The sequence below is a fragment of the Phoenix dactylifera genome, unplaced genomic scaffold (assembly GCF_009389715.1).
Source record: "Phoenix dactylifera cultivar Barhee BC4 unplaced genomic scaffold, palm_55x_up_171113_PBpolish2nd_filt_p 000889F, whole genome shotgun sequence".
NCBI lineage: Eukaryota > Viridiplantae > Streptophyta > Magnoliopsida > Arecales > Arecaceae > Phoenix > Phoenix dactylifera.
This window is the reverse complement of record NW_024068251.1, coordinates 128,206-145,226: the sequence shown is the minus strand read 5'-3', so window position 1 is coordinate 145,226 and position 17,021 is coordinate 128,206. Positions and strand designations below refer to the sequence as shown.

General features: G+C 40.9%; 1 protein-coding gene across 2 annotated transcripts; it reads right to left on the bottom strand.

The window, feature by feature from the left end:
• Nucleotides 1–2,615: 2,615 nt before the first annotated feature.
• LOC120107525 lies at nucleotides 2,616–16,146 on the bottom strand. Of its 2 annotated transcripts, none has more exons than XM_039120822.1 (7): nucleotides 15,986–16,146; nucleotides 15,648–15,892; nucleotides 3,686–3,889; nucleotides 3,515–3,607; nucleotides 3,313–3,414; nucleotides 2,897–3,226; nucleotides 2,616–2,793 (listed from the first exon to the last, which is right to left on the bottom strand). In XM_039120822.1, exons 2-7 carry the CDS (start codon nucleotides 15,813–15,815, stop codon nucleotides 2,743–2,745), a joined length of 948 nt encoding a protein of 315 aa, XP_038976750.1. In that variant the 5' UTR covers nucleotides 15,816–15,892; nucleotides 15,986–16,146; the 3' UTR covers nucleotides 2,616–2,742. The 2 variants fall into 2 exon arrangements, with proteins under 2 accessions (XP_038976750.1, XP_038976751.1); XM_039120823.1 differs by having other exon boundaries at nucleotides 2,616–2,767.
• Nucleotides 16,147–17,021: the final 875 nt, after the last annotated feature.

Genomic DNA, 17,021 nt, shown 5'->3' with positions numbered 1-17,021 from the left:
GGCTCCTCCTAATTTTAAGGAGGGGGCCACGCCTAGGGCATCTAGATGAAAAGAAATAAAAAGGGGGCCGACCCCCCTTGGGATTAAGACTCTTCTTTTCATGATGGCGGCCTCTCCCCTTCTTCCTTGTTCCATCCGCAAGGGCCAAAGAAAGGGGGCAGCAAGCATGGTTCTCCTTCTTCCTCCTCTTCATTAGCCGCATGGAAAGAAGCATAGAGAGGAAGGTGTTCCTCTCTTCCCTCCTTCTTCTTCCATGAAAAGAAAAGGAAGAAAGTGTTTCTTCCTTCTCCTTCTTTCTCCTCTTGAAAGCAATCAATAGTTGATTGCTTTGAAGAGTTTCAACCATCAAAGAGGGATTTCTGCAAGGGAGCTAGCACCCCGGTGAGATCACGATCTTAATCGAGCAAGATCTTCGTGTGGATACCTGTAGAAGTCGGACGCGTGTGCGGCTTTAAGCAAACCTTCTAACAAATCCACGATCATCAATTTGCGGTGTTCATCTATCCGCACAAGGTGAAGATTTGATCTTTACAAGTTTTGTAGATCTGAAAAATAATCAAGCAATTAATTTTAATCCTTTCCTTCAGATTTCATGATCTTCTAAGTTAGAGAATTCGGATTTTTTTTTTGAAATCTACGTTCCTCGGGACGTTCATGAGATGAAGAACCCCACGCGCGTCTTTCCGCTGTGATCGTCGCAACGCGTGCGAAGGTAACCCGACAAGCGAGTGGCTCTGATGTCCCCATCAAGATAGGCTTTACTATTATATTATTTTATAAGTTCAATAGCAGTTGTTGTTCAGGTGTAAATTGTGTTCATGTTCAAATTGTGCATCAAGAGTTATTGTGTTATTTTGTTTTATAAGTTCAATGTTAGTAGATGGAAATCGTTGCTTAGGTTCAAATTTATGTAAACTATTATCAGAGCTTAGTGTACATAAATGGCATTTGTACGAGAAGTCTCGGTGTACATAAATGGCACTTGCTTAGGTTCGAAGTTCAGATAATCAATGTTTTATAAGTTCGATGTTTGTTGTTGCTCAATGTTCCGAAAATTTTCAACTTGTTCAGGTTGCTAAGGTTCAATGTTTCAGATAATGTATATGAATGCTTTGGTTTCAGTAGCACTAATGCTCGGGATCAACCTTTCAGACAATGGCACTTGTGCTCAAGCGCATAAACGCTCAGGTTCATTCTCTCTAATACCAAAAGAGGATTTATTACCATCTTTTGAAAGAGTGCACCTATCTGATCTAGTGAAATGACATTCTTTCCTTCTTTTGAAAATTTTATCCTTAACATTGATGCATTCATGTTAACACTCAAACATCAAATTAGGATCAAAGTGCTTAATGTTTGACCATTTAAGATGCAATGAGGACCATCAGTGTAAGTCACAGCCTATTCAACGTAAACATGTTCAATGTAAACCTATCCAATAAGGACCAAAAGGGGCATCAGTTCAAAATTTCAGACAATGTCAACCTATTTAAAGTTTCAAACAATGTAAACCTGTTTGGGTGGCAAATTGCAAGTTCGAATATAAAGGTGATTTCAAACCTTTACATAAACCGGTTTATATTATTGATGGAGTACAAGTTAAAGGTTAATAGAGCTTAACCAAAGATGCAAATATCAAACATGAAGCATTTGTATTTAACAATATACATAACATTTATTACATAGGCAATTTCCAGAAGCCTATTACATTAGCTTATTCTCCGTATGGCCATCACTTTCAAAAGCATTATATAATCACAAATGTATTCACACAACCAATGACCGCATGATTGCAATCACATATAACTTTGCATTACATAATCACAAATATATTCGCACAACTAGAGGTGGCATTGGGCCGGGCCGCCCATGGCCCGGCACGAAGCGGGCCGCCCATGGCCCGGCACGAAGCGGGCCGTGCCTGCAATCACATATAACTTTGCATTACATAATCACAAATATATTCGCACAACTAGAGGTGGCATTGGGCCGGGCCGCCCATGGCCCGGCACGAAGCGGGCCGTGCCAGGCACGGCCCACTTGCTACAGTAACCGGCCGTGCTAGGCACGGCTCATAAAAGGGGATTGGGCTGAGTTAAGGATTTCTGGCCCGCACTACAAGAATAATGGTCATTAGCGACGCATTTTTTGGCCTTTAACGACGCTTTTAAGCGTCGCTAAAAACCATCCCGACGCTTTCGTAAGCGTCGGCAAAGCGTCGCCTATGCTACAGTGGAGAAAATATTTTCCGACACATCGAAAAGCGTCGAAAATTAGCAACGCTTTACCGACACTTTTTAGCGTCAGCAATTGCAAAAGTAGCGACGCTTTAAAGCGTCGCTAGCTAAAAATTTAACGACGCTTTAAAGCGTCGGGAAATGCTCAATTTACCGACGCGTTAAAGCGTCGTTAAATTCCAGCTAGCGACGCTTTAAAGCGTCGCTAATTGATTTCTGGTCGAAATTTTAACGACGCTTTAAAGCGTCGCTAATTGATTTTGGTCGAAATTTTAACGACGCTTTAAAGCGTCGTTAGAATATTAATTTTTTTTAAAAAAAAATTTCAAAATTTCCAAACCCTGTTTACAAAATCAAAGCCACACACACTAAGCGAGATATACACAAAATCAAACATATTTATCTAAACATTCATATTGTCAAATTACATTCATACTATCAATTTACGTTTACAATGTACTTCAAAAAGCATAAAAAAATACATATAAACTCCAAAATAAATGCTTCAGGGGTCGCTAGCATCACCATCTCTACGTGCAGATGAATTATCAGGAACCTGTAATAAAAAAACTAAAGCAGTTAAGAATACGAAAATTATTAAACTCTTTAAGAAAAATATGATACTTATGCAAAATGTTCAAGTAGATGTAGTAATTTACCTGAGGAGGGACAAACTGATGCAACAAAGATGTAATCTGATTAATCTGAGCCCTCAAAGATTGCATCTCTGTCTGGTGGCTCTGCTTCAACTCTTTTATCTCTGCCTTCAGATCATTAACCTCTGCAGTGCTACTACTCTGTCTAACATCTTGAGTATATCTACCCACTGCAGACAACTGAGTGGGGGTAACTCCAACGCCATAACCCCTCACTCGACCATAACGCTCCGAGCCCATCAACTCGGTAAACACCTGAGCTTCGACACCTCTGGTGTTGCCGATTGAAGATGACTCTCCGATACGCTCTGAAATAAGGGATGTAGCTCTATCCTATATCTCTCAAAAACAATCAAATTAATTTTTGAAAAATTAAAATATATAAAAAATCATTGCAGAAATTATTAATAAATACATACAACTATATCTCTCGACTTCTCTCGGACAAAGCTGCCATCTCGGTGGGTGTGAGTCATCTTATAGAACTCCACCTCACCAGGTTTCCTCCCATGGTCTTCCATCTACAACAAAAAGTATATTGGAAGAGTTTCATCTTATAGAACTATATCATGATACATGCTATATGATACAAGAGTTTCAAAAAGTTTCAAAAAAACTTACGAATTCAGCTCTGAGCCTCGCATAACTCTTCGAGCCTGAAGTGTGAGGAATTGTCTGAGATGCTCGTGCGGCTCGACCAATGTCAGAATATGTCTACCACGAAAAAATTAAACATTGTAATATATTAAATATATTAAACATTATATAAGGTATTGAGAGAGAATACACAACCTGTCCTCTCTCGGAAAACCAATAGTGAACAAGCTCCCTCCACTGATGATGGTATACATCAGGAGGACAAACACGAGCAACCTCCTCCTCTGTCATACCCTCGCGCTTCCAGTCGGCCTTCAACTTCGACTTATATTCTTTCCATTTGCGGTTGAGGGACTTTAGCACCCAATCATGGCTCTCTGGAGGGAGCACAAACTTTTTCTACACCAAAACAAAAGAATGTTATAATAATATTAAATCAAAAAATTAAATTTATAATAGTAAGCAAATTAACATACAGTAGCTATCAAATTAACAATATTAAATTCAATTCTTTATGTTGCCCAGATAGACAACCCAAGAGGGGAGGGTGAATTGGGTTTTAAAATAATTTAGCTATTAAAACTTTTGTGGATAACTAATTAATGCTTTTGCGAGATGATTAATTAGTTTCTATGTGCGGTGAATGAAATGCGAGAGATAGAGAGAGACAAACAATCACAAACACAATGTTTTATAGTGGTTCGGAGCTAACCCTTGCTCCTACGTCCACTCCCCAAGTCTTCCTTGGGAATTCACTATAACCCCTTGGATTACAGCCGGTTGTTTTCCAAGCTCACAACCAAACTTGTTGTTTTACGAGCTCACAACGAACTCGGTCGGTTTTCCCAGGCTCACCGACTAGAACCAACCCGATTGTTTTCCCGGGATCACAATCGAACCCTTACACATTGGTTTTACACTCGGCTCACCAACCAACCTCAATACCCTTGATTCAATCCCCCGATTGAACCAAGCAAAGACAAGATGGAAGTAAAAAGGAGTAACAGAAAAATAGAGCTTCTCAAAAGCAGATAAATAACAATATAAACAAAAGAGAAGTTAGAAGCCCTCAAACACGTTTGAGTTGGAGTAGAGTAGGGCTTCTTGAACTTCGGGTCTCCTCTTGAATGTCTGGTCGACTTGAATGCAGGAGGAGATCTCTTTCAATGTTGGGAAGAAGTAGGTGGATGCAGTTAATGTTGCTCTTCCCTCTTTTCCGTTGAAAACCATGTTGCAGAGATTGAAAGCTTGATTACTTTGAGTGGAATGGTTGTTCTCTGCCTTGCTACAGTCCTCTGTGGCTATTTAAGCCATCCCCCACGGAAACTAGCCGTTAGAGACCTTTTTCTGCCCGTTCTGCACACTCTACACAGCCTGACAATATGTCCGTTGGTGGGTTGGAGTCGACTCGCGCGATCAGGAGTCGACTCGGCTGTAGCGGGAGTCGACTCATGCTTTTCTGGAGTCGACTCGGCAACTGTTCCGGATTTGAATTAAAGTCGCCTCTTCGACTGGGAGTCGACTCGACTTGACCCGGAGTCGACTCGCCAACTTCTGGAGCTGACTTGGCATTTTCGGAGTCGGCTCATCCCATGGAGTCCGTGGATCTATTTTTGAACTTGGTCCACTCGAGTCGACTCGACAATCCTGGGAGTCGACTCGGCGCTCAGAGCCCGAACTCTCGATCTACTGTCTTTTGGCTCGTCCAGTTTTGGAGTCGACTCGAACTGTTCCGGAGTCGACTCGGCTCTCAGTTTCCGAAACTTAGTCTTCTGTGTTTTTGGTGAAGCGCTGCCTTGGAGTCGACTCGAATCTCACAGACAGCAAATTGGTCTTCTGTCTTCTTTGGGGTCGCGGTGTCTCGGAGTCGACTCGTGCAATGCGGGAGTCGACTCGAATCTCAGAGTCCAAAAAACGCTCTCTGACTTTTGCCTTGTGTACTGCTGAGAGTCGACTCTCACTATCTTTGGAGTCGACCTGCCAACCATCGGAGTCGACTCGCGTTCCACAGGAGTCGACTCGAATCTCAGGGTCGAAAACCGCTCTCTGACTTTTCTACCTGTAACTCCCTGGAGTCGACTCATACTTCTCCGGAGTCGACTCGGTAAACATCGGAGTCGACTCGCGCACTTCAGGAGTCGACTCGCTGACAGATTTTGAGTTGATGCTTTCTGTTTGTCTGTCTGTTCTCAGTTGGAGTCGACTCGTAATGGTCAGGAGTCGACTCGAGCCCGTGCCAGTGATCCTGATATGCTTGGAGTCGACTCGTAATACTCTGGAGTCGACTCGAGTCTCAGACTTTGGTTCAAACTGACTTCTTAACTTATCCAAAATATTATGAACCAAGTCTTGAGACACTTAGACAAGATTTTCACTGAAACACTCAATTGAATTCATTAGTAAACAACATATATACTCTAATGCTTTGAGCTCATCAAAATCAAATAGGATTTTAATCAATCACTCCACAATCTCCCCCTTTTTGATGATGACAAAACTTTGAGTATATGTAAAGTGAATTGCTCAATAAACAAGAAAATAAAATCCATAAATGAATTCATATGTCTGGTAATTTAATATATCCAAGCTTGAAAGGTGTGAAACAATAAATTTTGGAGTTAAAGCTCCCCCTTTCATTTGGAATTATATAAGCCTTCATATCATGCAATCAATTGTTTGGCTTATATATATTTAATGATTTGGCTTTCTTAAAAATTCAGATTGTCCCCCTCAACATATGCATTCTACTATGTTTTGATTCTCTGAATTTCCTTTTAGTATATTGAAGTTTTTGAATTTTAAATTTTGGTATTTAGAGGGAAAATCTGTCAATTTGTTCTTGAGTTGGATTCAGCTAATCTCCGAATATTCCTTGAATAGATTCTGGAGATTACTCCATTAGGAGCCCCAAAAGAGAGATAATGAGCCTCGAGGTACCAAATCCATTAAGAACAAATTATGTTTTAATTTTTGATTCTCATTTTGATTTCTTTTATGTTGATTCCATTTACATATCTATTCAATATTTCTCCCCCTTTTTGTCATCGTATAAAAAAAAAAGGAGGTAAGCAGAACACACAATCAATCATAGATCAAATTGCACAGAAATGAAGATAAGATATCTACTCATTGTATTGATGTGTATGTGAATACATTTGAGAATACAATAAGTAAAGCAAAACAGTACATGTCAAAATAAAACACAAAAGCAGCTACTGTCTCCTCGAGGATGTAGCTCCTCCTCTCGAGGATGTGGCTTCCCCTCTCGAGGATGTATCTCCTCCTCTCGAGGATGTATCTCCCCGAGGCATGCGCTCAACCAGTGCTTGGACCGCATTGGTGACGTTCTCGAGCTGTCGGATAACGGCCTGAATGGCCCTGCTCTATGTCGTATCGAGCTCGAGGACCGACTTCTGCAGTGCGTCCAGCTTGTCGATGAGCACATTCGACAAGAGCTCGGCCCCCTGGGTAGTGGTGCTCATGTCCTTCCGGATGTCATCGCGCATCTTCCGAGTGATGCCCGTGACCTCACTCATACTGGAGAACTGAGCCTGAATCAAACTCCTCACGTTGTAGATCTCTTTCCGTACATGGGCCGTCATGTCAGTCACGGCTATCAAGGAAGGGACCAACTCAGAAGATGTGGGTGCAGGAGTGGGAGCTGGCACTGAACCTCGGAGCTCCCGAAGTAGCTCATCTCGCAGGTCTCTAACAATCTCCTGCCGCAACTCCAGGAGCTGCTCAGGAGCGATCCGGACCTCCATAGGTGGTGGAACTGAGGAGGAAGGTCCGGCTGAGGTGGTAGGAGCAGAAGTGGAGGGAAAGTCAGGATAGTCAGAATCTGGCTTAGGGCTAGGAGAGTGTCTGGAGGTATGTGTGGAGGTGGATGACTTCCTAACCCATGTTCCCTCTACCTTCCGAAACCCCATCCTGTGTAGGGTCCCCGGACGCATGCGATCAGTCCATCGCAACGCCTTAGAGGGTTCCCCCTCAGGAATGGGAATCTCGTACTCCCTAAACAGCAGAGTGAACATCATACCGTAGGGGAGGGTGAGCCTAGGTCTATCTAGGGGCTCACACAGATATCTATAAATGAGTTTGGGGAAGTTGATTGGGGTGTCCTGAAGAATATAAAATATAAGGGCGAGGTCCCTCTCAGACACAAAATCGAAGCGGCCAGTCTTCGGAAAAATGGACCTAGACAAAATACTCAGGAGGATCCGCACCTCAACAGGAAGTGAGCTAGCGGATACCTCGTCTAAAGGAGACTGAGGAGGATATCCTAGTATGGCCGTAAGGGCCTCAGTCCTGTTCTCGGGGTGTGTGGGAGCCACCCTTACTTGTGGAAGGTGGAGGATGTGGGCAATAAGATCCTCCGTAACGAACAGAGGGACACCGGCTACCGTGCCCTTGATACCCCCATCTCCCCGATGGACGGTACCATAAAACTCTCTAACTAATCCCTGGACACGCAATCTCTCACCTATGGTAAAGCCCTCCCGGGAGAGATAGTTGAAATCGACGTATCTCCCGGTGGAGACCGCCTTCCCGGCGCACGGCCTCGTGGGAACCGCCCTCGGCGGGGAACGAGCCGGAGGTTGTGACCTCGCGGGATCGTGCCGAGCCTTGGAGCGCCTCTCGGGACCGGCCTCGGATTGGGGCCTCTTCCGGACGACAGCTTTACGAGGCATAGCGACCTAGAATGGGAGGAAAAGCCCTAATGGACGGTGAAAAGTCGACGGAAAAAGCTTGGGGACGACCGGGGACGACCTAGGAGTCGGCTCTAGGGCTTGTGAACAGTGGCGGCGGAGAATAGAAATGTTTTGAAAACGATGGAGCTAGGGTTAAAAAGTCGGATCCCGACTGCGAGTCGACTCCTCTGAGTCGCGAGTCGACTCGACCTCGAGTCGACTCCAAAGTATGCGCGAGTCGACTCTCCTTATGCGCCTATTAACCCCGACTCTCCTTATGTGCGAGTCGACTCCCGACTGTATGCGAGTCGACTCCACCTCTGCTGCCATCGACCTCGAGTCGACTCCCGACTAAGCGCGAGTCGACTCCCCCTTACGAGCCGACTCTGAAACTTACTCGAGTCGTCTCAAACTTTGGCACGCACCTAAAAATCATGCTATGTTCGTGCCGAATGAGGGAAAATCACTAAATTATGATCTGATTTGATGATCATTGAAAAGAAACTCCATTTTAACCACAATCTAATCATCAAAATCAATGAATCTAGTGGAAACTACCACTAGGATGGATCAATCACTCCTAATCCCCTCCTAAGCACACTAAATCTCTCTTCACTTAGGGGTTTTGTAAAAATGTCAGCTAATTGATCATCAGTATAAACAAATTGGAGTGTCACATCACCATTCAGTACATGATCTCTTATGAAGTGATGTCTTATCTCAATATGTTTAGTTCTTAAATGCTGAATTGGATTTTTAGTTAGATTAATGGCACTTGTATTATCACAATTAATGGATATTTTATCTTGTTTAATGCCATAATCTTCTAATTGTTGTTTGATCCATAAGATTTGAGCACAACAACTCCCGGCTGCAACATATTCAGCTTCAGCAGTAGATAATGCAACCGAGTTTTATTTCTTGCTAAACCATGATATTAAGTTTTCTCCTAGGAATTGACATGACCCGCTGGTGCTTTTTCTATCAAGTTTACATCCAGCAAAGTCTGAATCTGTATAACCTATTAAGTTCAGGCTAGATTCTTTAGAATACCATAACCCTATATTCTTTGTTCCTATTAGGTATTTAAAGATTCTCTTTACTGCAATTAGATATGATTCCTTAGGATTAGCCTGATATCTAGCACACATGCAAACACTAAACATGATATCAGGTCTACTTGCAGTAAGATACAATAAAGATCCTATCATACCTCTATATAGTTTCTGATCTACAGATTTACCTGATTCATCTTGGTCTAATTTGCATGATGAGCTCATGGGGGTGCTGATTGATTTGTTTCCCTCCATATCAAACTTCTTGAGCATCTCCTTGATGTATTTGGCTTGATTGATGAAGATGCCTCCTTCAGATTGTTTGATTTGAAGTCTAAGGAAGTAATTCAGCTCTCCCATCATGCTCATCTCAAATTCACTCTGCATCAAGTTAGCAAATTCTTCGCAGAGACGATTGTTAGTAGCACCGAAAATAATATCATCAACATAAATCTGTACTAACAACATATCTTTGTTTTTCTTCTTTAGAAATAATGTAGTATCTACGTTACCCCTAGAGAACTCATGTTCTAATAGGAATTTGCTAAGCCTCTCATACCATGCTCTAGGTGCTTGTTTTAAATCATAAAGTGCTTTGTTCAATTTATAAACATGATTAGGGTATTGATGATTTTCAAAACCAGGAGGTTGTTCTACATATACCTCCTCATTAATATACCCATTTAAAAATGCACTTTTTACATCCATTTGAAATAACTTAAAGTCCTTAGAGCATGCAAAAGCTAGTAAAAGTCTAATTGCTTCAAGTCTAGCTACCGGAGCAAAGGTTTCATCAAAATCTATACCTTCTTCTTGATTATAACCCTTGGCTACTAATCTAGCCTTATTCCTTATTACAGTACCATTTTCATCAAGTTTATTTTTATAAATCCATTTGGTACCTATAATTGAATATTCAGTAGGTCTTTCAACTAGATTCCATACTTTGTTTCTAGTAAATTGGTTTAATTCTTCTTGCATTGCATTTATCCAATTTACATCTTTTTCAGCTTCTTCTATGTGTTTGGGCTCAAAATGAGAAACAAAGGCTAGATGATTATTTAAGTTCCTAAGGGATGCCCTAGTCCTAATAGGTTGATATGGATCATCTAGAATTAATTCCTTAGGATGCCCGTGAGCATACCTCCAAGCTTTAGTTAGTCCATGATCCACAATAGCCTCTTAGCTTGATGATGCACCTTCAATTAATTTTTGATTATCATCTTGTAATGTCATCTCATCTATCTTTTCTTCAAGAATTTCAGCATCATCATCAAAATTAACTCTCTTGCTAGAAGAGATGTCACTAGAATCATCAAATACAACATGTATAGATTCTTCTATAACTAGGGTTCTTTTATTAAAGACTCTATAGGCTTTGCTAGTTGTAGAGTACCTCAAGAATATAGCCTCATCAGATTTTGAGTCACATTTTTCTAGATTATCTTTTCCATTATTATGAACAAAACACCTACATCCAAAAACATGAAAGTAGTTTACCTTTGGTTTTCTGTTTTTCCAAAGTTCATAAGGTGTTTTCTTTATAATGGGTCTCAATAAAACTCTATTTAATATATGACAAGAAGTATTAATGGCTTCTCCCCAAAAGTACTTAGGGAGGTTACTTTCACATAACATAGTTCTAGCAATTTCCTCTAGAGTTCTATTTTTCCTCTCCACAACTCTATTTTGTTGTGGTGTCCTAGGTGCAGAAAAATTGTGAGTTATTCCCTTTTTACTACAAAACTCATCAAATAAATGATTTTCAAATTCGGTACCATGGTCACTTCTAATAGCTATTACTGTAGTATCTCTAGCATTGGTTACTTCCTTATGAAACTTTTTAAACACTGAAAAAGCTTGATCTTTATGTGCTAAGAACATAACCCAAGTGTATCTAGAATAATCATCTACAATGACTAGACCATATTTATTTCCACCTAGGCTTGTTGTTCTAGTTGGTCCGAATAGGTCCATGTGTAATAATTCTAGAGGTCTAGAGGTAGAGACACATTTTATGGATTTAAAGGAGTTCCTAGATTGTTTGCCATATTGACAAGCTTCACATATTTTACTCTTTTCAAATCTTAGTTTTGGCAAACCTATCACAGAATCTCTTTTAACTAGTTTAGATATTGTGTCCATGCTTGCATGACCTAACTTACGGTGCCATAACCAACTAGCATCATTGTCCTTAGTTTCATTAACAACTAAGCATGGGTTGTGTTTGGCAAGATCCTCAAGATCTACAACATACACATTCCCACGTCTTATTCCTTTAAAAACTAAACTATTATCATTTGGGTTTGTTATGATGCATAGTGATGGTTTAAACATAACATTATAGCCTCTATCACATAATTGACTAATGCTTAATAAATTATGCTTAAGACCATCAACATATCGAACATTATCAATAAAAGTAGAAGGGGTAATTTGAACTTTACCTATACCAATGATGTGACCTTGGTTATTGTCTCCAAAAGTCACAGCACCTCCCTTCTTAGCTTCAAGGGTGAAGAATTGATCCTTGTTACCCGTCATGTGTCTTGAGCAGCCACTATCCAAGTACCAGCAATTTTTGTTGACCTTGGCTGCAAGACACTCCTACACAAGCAAATCATGTAATCTTAGGTACCCAAGTTTTCTTGGGTCCTTCATGGTTAGTCAAGTTGGTTCCTTTTAGAACCCACACCCTTTTAATTTTTCCTTTTGTTTTTTCTTTTCTATAATTACACACATTTGCCTTATGTCCTAATTTTCCACAACAAAAATAGGTTATTTTCTTAGTTTTACTTTCTCCTGCTTTAACAAAGAAGTTACTAAGAAGTTTTTGCTTATTTTTAGGTTTATATCCTAAACCTGCTCTATTGAATACTGCACGTTGACTATTAAGTATCATATTTAATTTTTCAGAACTATAAGTAAATTTCTCAACCAAAGGTTTGTATTTTCCAAGTTCTTTAGTTAGAGTTTGTTTTTCCGTTTTTAGAGTATTCAAGTCTTTTATGAGATTTTCGTTTAAGATTTGTTTATTATTTTTAAGTTCTGAAATTTCCTTAGTTAGTTTTTCATTATCTTTACTTAAGGTGTTAGTTTTTTTAATTAAGAGTTGGTTGGTTGTCTTAAGTTCTAGATTTTCTTTGGTGATACAGTCCTTATCCTTAACTAGTTTATCATATTTATGTATGTAAGTTTGATTAGCTAGTTTTAGCTCTTTATTCTTAATGTTTATAGCCTTATATTCAATCATTAGTTCATTAAATGCATCATAAAGTTCATCAAAAGTAAAATCTAGATGCGTTTCGGATGTTACCTCATTTTCGTTGGCCATGAAGCAGAAATTGGCCTTTTCTTCTTGTTCCTCATCCGATGATGAAGATGATGCGTCGGAGTCCGATAAGGTGGTGACAAGGGCTTTCTTCTTCTTGTACTTGCTGCCCTTCTTAAGTAAGGGACACTCAGCTCTGATGTGTCCCGGCTTCTTGCACTCATAGCATCCAATCCCCTCATTTTTCCTTTCCTTACCTTTATCCTTGCGATAGAAATTTGAGGGGCCTCTCCTTTGATGATAGGACTTCTTGTGGTTGATGAATTTTCTGAACTTGCGCACAAGAAGAGCCTCATCATCATCTCCCTCATGATCTTCTTCTTCACTGCTGCTACTGCAAGACAAATCTTTGTTAGATGATGTGGATTTAAAAGCTATTACCTTTTTCTTATGTGAGGACTCTTCTTCGCTGTGTTGCTTCATGGTTAGCTCGTGAGTCATTAGGGATCCAAGGAGCTCTTCAAGTGGAAGCTTGTTCAAGTCCTTAGCTTCTTGGATTGCCGTCACCTTGGCTTCCCATGACCTTGGTAGACATCGAAGAATCTTCCTGACAAGCTCACTGTTAGTATAGTTTTTGCCAAGGCTTTTTAGGCCATTGATAATGTCAGTGAATCTAGTGAACATGCAAGTGATTGTTTCATTAGAATCCATTTTAAATAGTTCATACTTATGAACCAATATATTTATTTTGGATTCTTTGACTTGATTCGTGCCCTCATGGGTCACTTCAAGTCTATTCCAAATCTCTTTTGCAGAATTGCAAGTAGAGACTCTATTGAATTCATTCCTATCTAGTGCACAGTAAAGCACATTCATTGCTTTAGAATTGAGTTGTGCCTTTCTCATGTCGTGTTCATCCCAATCCTTTTCGAGTTTGGGTACAGTGACCCCCTCTACATAAATGGATGGGATGTATGGCCCATTTGCTACAATGATCCACATCTCATAGTCTTGGGCTTGGATGAATATTCTCATCCTAGCCTTCCAATATGAGTAGTCAGATCCATTAAAGAATGGGGGTCTTTGGGTGGACTGACCCTCAATGTAGGAAGATCCAAATGGGGTTGTCATTTTGATCTTTGACTCTTAGGGTAGAAGAGTTTAGGCTCTGATACCACTTGTTGCCCAGATAGACAACCCAAGAGGGGGGGGTGAATTGGGTTTTAAAATAATTTGGCTATTAAAACTTTTGTGGATAACTAATTAATGCTTTTGCGAGATGATTAATTAGTTTCTATGTGCGGTGAATGAAATGCGAGAGATAGAGAGAGACAAACAATCACAAACACAATATTTTATAGTGGTTCGGAGCTAACCCTTGCTCCTACGTCCACTCCCCAAGTCTCACTTGGGAATTCACTATAACTCCTTGGATTACAGCCGGTTGTTTTCCAAGCTCATAACCAAACTTGTTGTTTTACGAGCTCACAACGAACTCGGTCGGTTTTCCCAGGCTCACCGACTAGAACCAACCCGATTGTTTTTCCGGGATCACAATCGAACCCTTACACGTTGGTTTTACACTCGGCTCACCAACCAACCTCAATACCCTTGATTCAATCCCCCAATTGAACCAAGCAAAGACAAGATGGAAGTAAAAAGGAGTAACAGAAAAACAGAGCTTCTCAAAAGCAGATAAATAACAATATAAACAAAAGAGAAGTTAGAAGCCCTCAAACACATTTGAGTTGGAGTAGAGTAGGGCTTCTTGAACTTCGGGTCTCCTCTTGAATGTCTGGTCGACTTGAATGCAGGAGGAGATCTCTTTCAATGTTGGGAAGAAGTAGGTGGATGCAGTTAATGTTGCTCTTCCCTCTTTTCCGTTGAAAATCAGGTTGCAGAGATTGAAAGCTTGATTACTTTGAGTGGAATGGTTGTTCTCTGCCTTGCTACAGTCCTTTGTGGCTATTTAAGCCATCCCCCACGGAAACTAGCCGTTAGAGACCTTTTTCTGCCCGTTCTGCACACTCTACACAGCTTGACAATATGTCCGTTGGTGGGTTGGAGTCGACTCGCGCGATCAGGAGTCGACTCGGCTGTAGCGGGAGTCGACTCATGCTTTTCTGGAGTCGACTCGGCAACTGTTCCGGATTTGAATTAAAGTCGCCTCTTCGACTGGGAGTCGACTCGACTTGACCCGGAGTCGACTCGCCAACTTCTGGAGCTGACTTGGCATTTTCGGAGTCGGCTCATCCCATGGAGTCCGTGGATCTATTTTTGAACTTGGTCCACTCGAGTCGACTCGACAATCCTGGGAGTCGACTCGGCGCTCAGAGCCCGAACTCTCGATCTACTGTCTTTTGGCTCGTCCAGTCTTGGAGTCGACTCGAACTGTTCCGGAGTCGACTCGGCTCTCAATTTCCGAAACTTAGTCTTCTGTGTTTTTGGTGAAGCGCTGCCTTGGAGTCGACTCGAGCTGTCTGGGAGTCGACTCGAATCTCAGAGACAGCAAATTGGTCTTCTGTCTTCTTTGGGGTCGCGGTGTCTCGGAGTCGACTCGTACAATGCGGGAGTCGACTCGAATCTCAGAGTCCGAAAAACGCTCTCTGACTTTTGCCTTGTGTACTGCTGAGAGTCGACTCTCACTATCTTTGGAGTCGACCTGCCAACCATCGGAGTCGACTCGCGTTCCACAGGAGTCGACTCGAATCTCAGGGTCGAAAACCGCTCTCTGACTTTTCTGCCTGTAACTCCTTGGAGTCGACTCGGTAAACATCGGAGTCGACTCGCGCACTTCAGGAGTCGACTCGCTGACAGATTTTGAGTTGATGCTTTCTATTTGTCTATCTGTTCTCAATTGGAGTCGACTCGTAATGGTCAGGAGTCGACTCGAGCCCGTGTCAGTGATCCTGATACGCTTGGAGTCGACTCGTAATACTCTGGAGTCGACTCGAGTCTCAGACTTTGGTTCAAACTGACTTCTTAACTTATCCAAAATATTATGAACCAAGTCTTGAGACACTTAGACAAGATTTTCACTGAAACACTCAATTGAATTCATTAGTAAACAACATATATACTCTAATGCTTTGAGCTCATCAAAATCAAATAGGGTTTTAATCAATCACTCCACACTTTACCTGTACAAATTTAAGAAGCTCAACTTTATAAGAAGGAAGCATATCATTCCACTTATGATAGTTGAGCAGACACAACTGACCCCTACGCGCAACTGATCCTAAGAAACTTGATAAAAGGCTTCCAGCCCTCTTGATGGGCTGCCCTAGTTCGTTGCATTCGACGACCATCTTCTCATCCTCACGAAGCTACCACACATCCCGTGCTCGAGAGGAACCCCGTGTCAACCTCACTCTCCCTTGTTCATCTATAAAAAATAATAATTAAAACATTGGAGGCAAATTAATTAAAATAATTAGATTGTAAATGAACTTAATATATGCACTTTAAATCAAATTACCTTGGATATGCAAGTCATCCATAACCTCCTGGCCTGGATGTTGCTGAGACTGGAACTCATGCTGAGACTCGGACTCGTGCTGCTGGGGCTGCTGGGATCGCATGGACTGAGCAGAAGAAGATCCCACCTGAGACTGCTGGAACTCCACATCTCTGAATCGTTTTCCTTGGTGCATTTTGTTACCTAAGCAAGTACTTAAGCAATTGAAATCCGTTTAAAAATGCAAGAGTAACTAATGTATAAATCATAAAATATTAAAAACAGTGGATGAATCACAAACCTTTTCTCCAACTAGGCCAGAGCAGACAGAAAATTTCAAGCATTATAGGGTTGCGGATTGGGTTGCAGGAGATCATTTTTTTTTTAACCCTATAAAATCATTATAGGGTAGAATAAACCAAAAAAATGTGCTGGTACAATTATCCATACAGGAGCCAAGTCAGCGAGGGAAAAGAATCCTGGGGCAATTCCATACACATGTACAAGTACTATTATTTTTTATGTACATGATTAGGCAACGAAAAGGGTCACAAATATACAGTAAAAATAAAGATATACTTAAAAACTGCATTAAATTCATATGGATCAAAATATTTTCTCTAGCAGAAGTTTCCAAGTTTATCTATTTGAGTTGTTCTAGAACATCACAATATCTAGGCATTCAGTTGTTTTTTGTTGACATAGCCATCTCTACAGAAGAAGTAACTATCAAATAACAGCAGAAATTTTAATTAGAATACGAACATGTGAGAGTGTGATCAGCCTTGAAAGTAAAAGACATACAATTTTTTACAGAAGCTAATGCCCCATTGCCTGATCATATGCATTTGTTAATATGTAATTCAATTTAGATTATTTGCAACAGAGGACTAAAAGATTATAAGACAGTTCAAAAGGAAATAAGGAATTAAAGAAAAATCATGTAGGTCTCATCCAAATTTGTTTATCCTTGATTACAAAAAGTAACTGAAGAATCCCGGTGGGGAAAGGAAATATAATTAGAAAGGTGAAGGAAAGAGAACAAGATTTCCAGGTC